This window comes from Pinus tabuliformis, chromosome Q (genome assembly GCF_031772625.1).
Source record: "Pinus tabuliformis cultivar Carrire ecotype Pingquan chromosome Q, CPIR1, whole genome shotgun sequence".
NCBI classification, from domain to species: Eukaryota; Viridiplantae; Streptophyta; class Pinopsida; order Pinales; family Pinaceae; genus Pinus; species Pinus tabuliformis.
The window spans coordinates 931,624,307-931,636,388 of NC_142296.1; the positions used below are offsets into that span (position 1 = coordinate 931,624,307).

At 34.3% G+C, this 12,082-nt stretch overlaps 1 protein-coding gene across 1 annotated transcript; it reads left to right on the forward strand.

Annotated features, from left to right (window-relative positions):
* The first annotated feature begins 1,499 nt into the window (after positions 1–1,499).
* On the forward strand, positions 1,500–5,746 carry LOC149222522 (uncharacterized). Its single transcript, XM_089387619.1, has 10 exons — positions 1,500–1,958; positions 2,059–2,245; positions 3,035–3,168; positions 3,271–3,383; positions 3,513–3,600; positions 3,702–3,851; positions 4,073–4,228; positions 5,198–5,277; positions 5,480–5,529; positions 5,619–5,746. The coding sequence occupies exons 1-10, from the start codon at positions 1,521–1,523 to the stop codon at positions 5,744–5,746; spliced, it is 1,524 nt and encodes a 507-aa protein (XP_089243745.1). The 5' UTR covers positions 1,500–1,520.
* The last annotated feature ends 6,336 nt before the right edge of the window (positions 5,747–12,082 follow it).

Here is a 12,082-nt window from a genome sequence, read left to right on the forward strand (position 1 = left end):
AAGTAAGGCAATAATGGGGGTGGGGGTTCAGTGGGTGACGTGATAGTCTCTTGTTTTTCCACAATTGTTTTCTTCTCTTTATTTCATTTCAATATGTTGGAAATTTCTTACGAGGTTAGAAATTAGATCGGGGGTTAGAGCTCCACTTTGGGCTAGGGATTTGTTCTTGCAATTAGGAGTTTCTCGATGCCTTCATTTAACTTTATTGAGTAGCTATTAAATATTCTAACTCTTTGAAAAAAAACAATATAATGGTGTTCCCTCATAATATAGTTGTTAATTCCACTAAAACCATTCCCACTATAGTACTTAGAAAGCCCTCATATTTAAATTTAAATGCAAAGGAAAATAACAACTCCTCCATGTATGTCATAGTGAAATTAACTCAATATGTTACTACTCTAACACTAATTCCAAACACCAAAACTCCAGAGACTGGAGTTGGTGATGGGACTTGCTTTTATTGCTTGTATGGAGTTGGTGATGGGACTCGCTTTTATTGCTTGTATATCCTGTCTACGAGCTTATGGTTGAAGCCTCCAAGAGTTGAACACAAGTCTTTTACTTGCAAATCGATTCCAAACGCCAAAACTCTAGAGGCCAGAGTTGGTGATGGGACTCCAAGAGTTGAACACAAGTCTTTTACTTGCAAATCAATTCCAAACACCAAAACTCCAGAGGCGAGGTTGGTGATGAGACTTGCTTTTATTGCTTGTATATCCTATCTACGGGCTTATGGGTGAAGCCTCCAAAAGTTGAACACAAATCTTTTACTTGCAAATTGATTCCAACACCAAAACTCCAAAGAGCAGAGCTTTATCCTCCCAAATATACACTAATAAGTTTGAGAGTCTTGAATTTGCTGAAAGTGATGAAAGATAAAAACTATTTTCATATTAATTTAAAATTTAAACAGCAAGTTAAACCAGGAAAAATCATGCTCTTTCCGGCCACAAAGACATTTCTTTTAAAACCTTACTCCTTTCTTATTCATATGTGAATAAAATTGATTTAAAAAAAACCCTTAATGATCACATTCATGAATCTTTAAATTACTTCATAAAGCAGCTTTATTTTCCGAACATTTGGGGATCTGTTACTCGAGACAAGTACAGCTTGATCATTCGGGTTTTCTAGACCTTCTCAACTATAGATTGCTCAAGGGCCCAACTTAGACCTTCCAAACTATCAGGAGAATGTGGGTTACCACTGGAGAAATATTCTGAAGTTTATAGCTAAAAACAGTTAGGAAAATATAACTTAAAGCCCAAATCCTAACCTATTTTGTTATAACATAAGTATATTTTGTTAAGTCTTGCAATTTTTGTTATAACAAGTTTCCCAAGATGGTCCGCAAGTACCGCGAGACAACTGTGAGAATTCTCAGTTTGGATAATGTTTGTGGTATTTTCATCAGCAAATCGTCCTTATATACCCACCCTTTGCCCACTTCAAGTTCTGGGCGTTAGCGGCTCTGTGAGCAATTTACCCGGAGGGAGGACCATTTGATCACAGAACAAATGGAATTCTCTCCGGTCAGCACTCTGGGAGGGTTCTGTACATTTTTAATATTGGTAGGCTATTTATTAGATTTTACGTATTCTTTCAACCCAGATCCCCGGTTTTCAAGTCCGCCGCTATTGGCAGCTAGTGCAGGAAACAACCGAATTCATTCATTGACGATGAAGGTGAAATCCAGTAGGCGCCAGCTCCTTTCTATGGAGTTAACGACCCATCACTACATGCAAACTCTGGATCATTTTACGTTCACACCAGAGGGATATCGAACGTTCCCGCAGAGATATATGGTGAATAACACTTACTGGGGAGGCCCTCAAAACAATTCGCCAATATTTGTGTACCTCGGTAACGAGTCAGAACTCCCATCTCAGCTCTCTAATTTTGGGATAATGACTGAACATGCTGCCGAATTCAGAGCGCTCATCCTCTTCATCGAGGTACGTTTTTGTTTTCGTTGATATTTTATTTTATTTCATTGCTTCGCTTGGCTTGCACAGAATTCATTCTATGTATTTTGTGTCGTGTTACTATATGTAGCACCGATATTATGGGACTTCGATGCCCTTCGGCAGCCTAGAGGAGTCGTACGCGAATGCGAGTACTCTGGGCTATTACAGTGCTTCTCAGGCCTTGGCAGATTACGCAATTCTCATCACTGATCTGAAGAAAAACTTATCAGCCAACGATTGTCCGGTAGTAGTGTTGGGTGGATCATATGGCGGAAGTACGTATTCTCTCTCCATAAATTTAGACCAGTATAGGTTTATTTTAACCACAAATTTAATATTTTTTTGATTGTGAGCATGGAATATTTTATCATATATAATATTAAAAATATTTATTTTTAATATTATATAGAGATAGATATGAAGTAGATATAGTTAACATGAAGCATCAAATAGTTTATTTACATTATGTCTTGAAAAGTAAAAGGTTTAAATATCTTATATTTTTGTTGTACTTCAAATTATTTTACTTATTTTTTAAGTTGATAAGAAACTGTATTATGTTATGTGGATATCAAAATATTTTATTTTAAGATAGAATAAGTAAAATATTTTTTCCACATTTCTTGTAGTATCAACAACCAATAGAGTGTCCATGGGGAGATTGGTTATTGATATGTTATAATGCTTTCAAGAATATTATTTTTGTTTTTATTATAGCCAATATTATTTTTCTATTTATATTTTATTTTTCTTTTAAAAATAACACAGGTCAAATCTACATCATCCTTCTAAGGAAATGTGCTCAGTATGTGCCTTTTCTTGCCAAAAAAAATAATGCAGTAGTCTAACCTGATTTTTTTTTTGCACTGAAAATCATGGAAATTTCAGCAATATTTTGATAAAATCTGGAAAAGATTTTTGTAAATCTAAGTTTTCTGTTGTCAAACTTAAAGATTTTCAAAATTTTGGGTGCCCAGAATTTTTTGGTAACGAATAGATTTCTAGAAATTTTTTTGCCAAACTATTGAATAATTTAATATCGAGCTGCACGATTGTGTTTGCAGTGTTGGCGACGTGGTTCCGATTGAAGTACCCGCACATCGCAATCGGCGCGCTCGCGTCCTCTGCGCCCCTTTTGTATTTCGAAAACTTGACGTCTCACGATGCTTATGACAGAGTTGTCACCAAAGATTTCAGAGTATGATATCCCGCTGCAACACAATTCTCAAATTAATCCATTCATTTCATAACATAACATAACAATACTTTGATTAATTCACATCCTTTTTTGTTGGCGCAGGATGCGAGCGAGAGCTGTTATCGGACCATCAAAGAAGCCTGGAAAGTGATGGAGAAAGTCGAGCCTCAACCTAAAGGGCTGCAAAACTTGTCAAAAACTTTCGACACCTGCCAGTACAATCTTCACCTTTTCTCTTCGGAAAATTTCTTCTATTCTCATCTCCATTACAGATTTTCTGCCTGAAACCCTGATTTCTCCATGTTTACCCAATTAAAATTCCGGCTTCACATTGCATTTTTCAGACCTATTGGCGGTTGGGCAGACTTATTCGAATGGATTTACCCAAAATTCCAACTAGCGGCGCAGTACAATTTTTCCAGAGTGAAAGCAGTAAATAACATATACATTCTTTCTCTGCTAATAACTTTATTCTAGTTGAATTCTGCAGGGTTGAGATGTTGGGGTTAATTCATGATTTAATTATTTTGCAGATATGCAGAGCCATTGATAGTCAACCTCCAGGCACGGATGTGCTTACTCGATTGGCTGCTGGAGTGAAATACGCTAACGGACGCTCCGGCTGTTTGAATTTAACTGGTTCCGGAAATGGAAATGTATCAACCAACGGAGGGGCATGGCAGGTTTTTCACATTTCTTCTCCTCTGAATTATGCATGAGAGTATTAATAATGTGTAATTGTGTATTCAGTATTTTTTTCAACTAGAAAAATCACGCTTTCGTACATAGTTTTCAGTTATATATAGTCTTTTCCAAGATTGGATCACTAGCGCCAAATTGAAATTCGAAGTTAATAAGTATGATTAATTCTTACGCCTGATTGATTGATTAATTGTGATGTCAGTCTTGCACCGAAATCATCACCCCTGTCGCCTCAAACGAAGAGACAACGATGTTTCCTTCGTCACCGTTTGATCTGAAGTCGTTTTCGGATATGTGTCAGCGTGATTTTGGAGTGTTGCCCCGGCCATACTGGGTCACCACGCAATTCGGCGGATATGTGAGTATATATACACAGGGCATGCAAGTATATTTTAACGGTATCTCATTTTTATGTTTACATATTCCAATATTTTAGATGGGACGATTTCTTTATTTTATTTAAATTAAATATAAAATATGTTTATATAAATAATTAATTATTTTAATTAAATTAATAATATATATTTTTAATAAATATATATATATATATATATATATATATATATATTTTAAATTTATTTTAATATTATAATGAAGAGATTTAATGAAAAATGTAATTTTGATTTATTATATATATATTTTAAAAATAAATCTAATTTAGTAATAGTGTAGTTATATAAATTAAATGATTATTAAATATTAATAGAAATTAATTAATAATAAATATCAAAAAATCTAAGTTATAATACACCTCACATTATCAAAATTTAAAAAACATGAAAAACATTTAAGTTATAACTTTACTTTAAATATCTATTATTATTATTAATAATTTATTAAAATAAAATTATATATATATATAATTTAATATTATAATATAAAAATAAGTCCTCGGAAAAATATATATTTAACGCACTTGGTCAATTACGCATAATTGTTAAATAACACATAAAATTATGGTGGTCATTATAATGAATGAGGGCATTATAAAATTATGGTCATTTTTTAATAAACATGTGGTTCGCTATCATAATGAAAATGATTGGGGTTATTTATAAATTCAATATCTCTATTAATAAATTATTTATATTATATAATATTCGATAAAATGAAAATTATATAATAAAATGGATTTGTAATAGTATTTTATAAAATTATTAAATTAAAATTAATAATGATGAATTATAAATTTTACTAATTTAAGTTTTTTAATATTTAATAAAAGGTTTGAAATTAAAATAGTTAATGTTTTGTTATAAATATTATTGAAAATTTTGTATTTAAAAGTATTTAATTTATTATTTGTATTTTGATTATATATGTGCAGAATATAAAGAAAGTGCTCAAGCATTTTGGAAGTAACATCATTTTTTCTAATGGTTTAAGAGATCCATATAGTAGTGGAGGGTAAGAAATTTCAATCTTATTTTAATGCATAATTAATTTTATTAATTCTTCATTTAATTACTTATATGATACAGATGAAATTGTAATGTTGTGGAGAATATATTAAATAACATTATCATTATTTTTATCATTTATGACGTATAATTAATATTTTTTATTGATGATTTATTTAATTATATGTATGTTTTGGGTGAAATTGTAGTGTTTTGGAGAATATATCAAAAAGCATCGTGGCTATTACTACTAAAGAAGGTATTAAGTTTGTTGCATTTAAATTTTTCCTTAATAAATTTAAACACAAAAACAGAGATGATAAAAAATGACAACTTGATGATTTGCAGGAGTCCATTGTCAGGATATTGTAGCTTCAAAGAGTGATGATCCAAAATGGCTCAAGGTGCAACGATTAAAAGAAATAAAAGTCATAGCAAAATGGATTTTGGACTATAAAATTTCAGTTCTGGAGTAATGCCCCATTTATTTTTAGTTCATCAAATGACTCGATATTATTATTGGAGGGAATTTATATAAATGACCTGGTTTATTGACCTATATTTCAATGATGAGACTTAAATCTTTTAATTATTTAATTGGCATCTATTAATAATATACTAAATAGGCTCATTTAAATATTTTATAGTGATAACATGGATGGATTAATATTTATTGATACGATATAATTAAAATTACCAACCATTTACGAATATGACACTTTGAAATGAAAATGTTCGATATATTAACTTGTGGGTTTTGTCGATGGTTTTTCTAGTGCAATAATAAACCAAAGATATATATTGATGCAGGATTCCGTCAACATTATATTGCACTCTAGATTGAGTTAAGGTATTATAATATGTTGTGGTTAGATTTATGCTTTGGTTTTGATTTTGGAATCTTTTCATATGTTGATTGTAGAGTGTAGGCACATATAACATGCTTAATGATTAGTTCACATATGGGTAAAGTGGTTGCATAGAAGTGTATGCGATACCGTTAGGAGAGGAGGAATAGCATTCCTATTTTTACTTCCTAGAACTCCTTTTCCGTGATTAGTTGAAAAGTTGGTGATGCTTTAACATAGATATTGCAGATTTCCATGATGGTAGGCCACAAGTTTGGTCACCCACAAGGTATAACTATTGTGGATAAAATCATCCTATTAGTTAGGATCAAAATATCATAGTGAAATATGAATGATATTTTTTCCCCAAAATTAGAATTTCATTACTTGCAATTCAATTGATTTAAGAAACCAAGTGCCTTATTATGGTGGTTTCCTTAAATGTATCTTGTATGCCAATCCTTTTATACTTTCCAACTAAACAATTCAAACTCTAAAAATTGAACACAAAGAAACAAAATCCTTTATCAACCAAATTTGTTATAAAGAAAAAAAGTATGAAATACGTTACTCTAATTAACTTATCAAGAAAGTTAATTCACATATGCAAACCCCAACTCGAAGCAATAATTAATGAGGAACAACTACAAATTTTATCTGAAAAAAGAGATAGAGCAGTGTGGATTGGTTATAAATTAAACTAAGGTATTCGAACTAGGATTTATGTTTCTATTATAGTTGCCCTAAACTCTCATGGCTCCCCCCTGGGGTGGGGGAAGGGGGTGATTCTTCCTTTAGTAATATAGTGGCAAGTTGGGCATCGAGGAAAATAACCCACAAGCCCAACAGTCCAAATGCAAAAAGAAATGTTGTTCCTAGTGCTGCATCAAATCTACACAAAATAAAAAAGAGAAGGAAAATATCATTTCAGAAATAATTTATCAATAGGGGAAGAAGGCCACAAACTTTGTGTCATGCATCTCACAAACTACACAAACCATAATATTTGAAATCACTTTGGAAAATGTAGGGGAAAAGATACAGTACATGAAGGACCATGCGATAATCTGCAAATTCATTGACATTTGACAGTAAGAGAGACTACTCATTAGATGGATCTAAAAGTACTAGAAATTGCATTAGGTGAATTTTCAGGTAAAAATTGGGCCTCAAAACAAAAATTATACTCAAAAAATTAAATTTAAAAGTACCACTATGATTCAAGATGATGATGTCATACATATGGGAGAATATTTTGGAAGGAAAAGAAGAAAACTATTTTTTTTTATTGTATCTTTGGAATATCGCCTGCTTGGTTTACTCAAATGTCAATTGTAGGTTCCCATTGAATGCAAAATTAAATTCCACATCTAACGACTACCCACTTTGAATGCTTTTGAGTAGACCAACATCGAAGAGAAATGAAAATACATGGAAAAATGTGAGTACCAACTCTACATTCTTCTAGGTAGATCCACAAAAAAAATTGAAAATACATGAAAAATGTGTTCAACACGTTTTTAATGTATTTTCAACTTTTACCAATGTGGGTCTACTCAGAAGTATGAAGAGTGGGTACTCATTAGATGTGGTATTTGATTAATCATTCAATGGGTGCCTACACATGACATTTGAGTAAACCTACAAGGAGATAAGCATAAAATACAATTAAAAAAATTCTTTTCTTTTCTTTTAAAAGTTCACTACTCTCACTTTATTGTTTTAACTACTATTTTATTATTTTCCTTAGGATCCCCATTTTAGACCTTAAAATTCGCCTAATGTGAGAGAGGATATAGAACTTAAATGGGTTGAAAACAATGTTTTAAAACTTCGACTCGGACTCCGACTCGGCCGAGGATCGACTTTGACTCCAACTCTGACTCAGTATCGACTCGGCTGGCTCGATTTCAATGACTTGATCGTTGTAAAAAATACATGAAATATATATATATATATATATATTTTATCTAAAAAACATAATTTTAAAGATTTTCATTTATGTTTCCAAACACAACATTATATTATAGATGGAAGACAACACATGATCAAAGTAGGCTCATGAATATATCCATTATATTAAAATGGCACCCAGTGCATTGTCTAATGGCAATACATAGTCATACATGATCAAAGATTCAAAACAAAAAACACATAACCAAGGAGGCTAGAAATGGCCTCTACAACAAAAATAAACTGTGACCAGACTCCAGTACTACTGGCTAGTAGCTACTGCCAGAGGAGCCAAGATCATGTTGATCAATCTCTAGATCATCATCAGAGTTAGAAAGGGGGCCCATGGATCCTCCTCCTCATCATCATCTCCAACTGCAACTGTAGAAGTGGTACCACTAGCAGGCTGTGCAGCAAATGCAAGCTGAGATAGAGAAGATATGCAGCTGAGCTTTTGTCATGGCTGAGCAGAGGAAGCGCCTGAGACTGGAGTCCTTGCTGGATGTGAGACTGGGGCTAGTAGTACAGGTGGATCGGGATCTGCATTCAATTGAACATCATGTTCAACTGATGCCTCAATATATAAATCTAATCAAGATCCTCATCAGGATCAAACTCTGCTGGATGACTCTCCACTACCCAATCTGATGTTGGATCAATGTCTTCCAACACAATGGGATCTGAATCAGGTCTTTTGTTTACCAATTGGTTTCATCTGAGCTGGAGGTTGTATTGGACATAGACTAGATCATTTAACCGTTTTTTATCCAAACGGTTTCTCTTCTTTGTGTGAATCCTCTCAAAGACAGACCAATTGCGCTCACACCCAGTAGCATTGCAAGTTTGACTCAAAATACGAATTGCAAACTTCTGCAATTCAGGACAATGGCCACCAAAAGCCTCCCACCATTGTGCCGCAAAAAATATAGGAGTGTAATGAGTTAGCTCAACAAAATTACAAATTATATCCAACTTTCAAATTATAAACGATTTAACAAAATTTAAAAAAAAGAAGAAGTAAAACTATTAAGAATTTGAAAATTGAAATTTTTGTTTACCTGACTCATCTGCTTCTCTTGCAATTTTTGCTAGGTTCTTCCCAAAGGTACCCAAGGCATTGTTGAAGGTTGTGACTTGTCGATGTATCTTTAGCTGATCAGACTCCAATGGGATCATGCGATCAATGCAGTCAATCAGTCCATCTCTGACTTGCCCCCTCAAAGCTCCTGACTCCTTAGCTTTATAATGATACCGTGGGTTCAAAAAATACCCAGCTGCATGTATAGGGCGATGGAGTTGATTGTTCCATATTTCATCAATGATTGCCCAAATGGGCCCATACTTAGCCACTCTATCCTTGTATGCCCTCTTTATTTGCTCCTTTGATTGATCCATAGCCTCATAAATGAATCCCATAGCCAACCTTTCCCCATCCACCAACCGCAACAACTTAACCAGTGGCTTAGCAAGCTTCACAATCTCTGTTGCCTTTCTCCAAAAAGTTTCTTCATTAACTTTATTTTTCAATTCTTTGCCTTCCGGTTTGTTAGACCAATTGCTTTGATTCCATTCATCATTGGAAGACATCTTTTGCAAGTTTCTATTTTGGGAAAGCATAGATTGCAATGTCAAAAAATGAGTAGCAAATCTAGTGATGGCAGGCCTAATAATATCCCTGCCCCAAATGTGTTTCCTCATGAGGCTCAAAATCATGAATGATTGTAGATAAATTTTGCTATGCTTTTGGAATGATTTACAGTGTTTTTGACCCGATCTATTTTTCCAATATCCTCAAGCATGAGGTCTATGCAATGTGCAGCACATGGGGTCCAAAAGATGGTCTTGTGTTTTTCCTCTAATAGTTTACCAGCAAGAACCTAGTTAGAGGCATTATCTATGATGACGTGAACAACATCAGCCACCCCCACCTCCTCAACGACCTGATCCAATAGCTGAAACAACAATTTCCCATCTTTTACCTTATCAGATGCATCAATTGATTTTAAAAACATGGTTCCCCGTGGGCAGAAGACAAGAAAGTTTATGATGGTATGGTTTCTTTGATTAGTCCATCCATCTGACATGATGGTACATCCTGTTCTTGCCCATGAGTCCTTGAAATCTTTCAAATACTCATTAATGGAGTCAATTTCTTTCTGCAAACGATACCCCCTTAGCTCATGCATAGTAGGGCCTTTGAAGCCTTTTCCAGCAGCATGTATGGCATCAAACATAGGCTCATAATATGGTGAACGGGAAGCATTGAAGGGGATATCAGCATCATACCACCATCTAGCTATGTACTCACAAGCAGTCTCCCTCAATTCTTTCTTCCAATGGTCATCTAAAGTGGGCTGCATTTGACTTTTACTAGCTTGAGGACCATGTGCATCTGATGGAGAGGAGGGAGTGAAATAACTTTTGATAGTCATATCACCCTTTTTCATTCTACCCTTTCCCTTATCTTGAACAGAACCAAAAGAGGGAGGAACATATTAGAAAGGGTTGGATGCATCAGTATGAGGGATAGAGGAAGAACCCTCAAAATCATAATGGGGGTTGGTAGCCATCATTTTTTGTATCTCCCTCTTCCTCCCAATTTCAGCCTCTAACTCTCTTTGCCTAGCCTTATCTTCTTTAAACTTCTCAAAGCTGGCTAATAATTGCTTCCTAATCTCCCTAATTTCCGATGAGGTTCATGGAGTAATTTGGCATCTAATCCCTGCCAAGTGTTGTTTCAGCCTATTAATGCCCCCAGAACCTTCCTTAATTTTCCTTTGGAAAAATTTGCAATGCATTTCACTATCAACCATTTCAACATATGCCCAAGCAAGATCTCTCGCTCTAGGTGCCATTTTTTGACTAGGAAATGAAAGCAAACAATCTGAAAATGAAAAAAAAAAAAAAACATTGATTCAATGTTCATTTCTTTCACAAAAAACACTCTCTAGGCTTTCTAGATATGCACCTAAAATTTAATAACCCAAAACAGATTTGTAGAAGTGAAAAGAAATACCTCTAGGCACAAACTGCCTCCTCAAGCTTGCTCCAAGAATCAACTCCTCAATGCTGCTCCAAATGGCTACACAAGAAGCTCCTCACTCCAGCTACAATGCTTGCCCAAGACTTCTCATTGCTGCTCCAAAAAAAACTCAAGAACTACTCACTAACTCTCACTGAAGTTCTCACTCAAATGCATGAGATGGATGTGAGAGAATGAGAACATTTGAGTGGGTTAAATAGGGTTTGGGAGAGGGGAATGGACCCCAAATAACACTTAACCAATTTAGAAAACACCTTGGAGTCCCCAACAATCAGCTAAATGTTAAAAATTTAAAAAAATAAATAGAAAAATCGTTGCTTTTTTGGGTGACTAGCCAGATTTAATGACTCAGCCGAGTAGATGCGAAAATGGCCGGGTTGACCGAGTCATAACTGACTCAGCCGAGTCATGCAATAACTCAGCCGAGTCATGCAATAACTCGGCCGAGTCAGTCATGACTCGGCCTCTCGAACTGGTATTTCTGCCGGGTCATAAAAAAATTTAGTGGCTCGGATCAACTCGGCCGAGTCAGATCCAAGTCGGCTGAATTTTAAAATAGTGTTTGAAAAGGCTTTTTCACAGTTATTTTCTACAATGTGGAGGACAATAATAAGATTTTCCAAGGAGGACCATACTTATTGAATTTGAAATGCTTATATATGATACATTGGGTGGAAAGATATAACCCTAATAAAGAAGAATTCAACTCAACACCAATTTGGCTTTGACTATATTCATTATCGTAGGAATTTTGGGACCAAGATACATTGGGAGGTATAGGTAATGTCATTGGCTCATTTATAAAGACATCAGAAATGACCAAACTAGGGTGATACACATCATATGCACAATTATGTGTGTATTTATGGTCTGTAACTTCCAGTGGATATTCCACTGGGTAGTTCATCATAACACATCTTATAAAATTATGCTTAAAATCCAAAATCTACACTATGAGGGTTTATTTC

Coding starts and splice junctions, on each gene's coding strand:
- LOC149222522 (XM_089387619.1), top strand. CDS start 1,521: ATGGAATTCTCTCCGGTCAGCACTCTGGGAGGGTTCTGTACATTTTTA. Junction 3,169..3,270: donor TTGTCACCAAAGATTTCAGA/GTATGATATCCC, acceptor TTGTTGGCGCAG/GATGCGAGCGAGAGCTGTTA. Junction 5,278..5,479: donor GATCCATATAGTAGTGGAGG/GTAAGAAATTTC, acceptor GTGAAATTGTAG/TGTTTTGGAGAATATATCAA.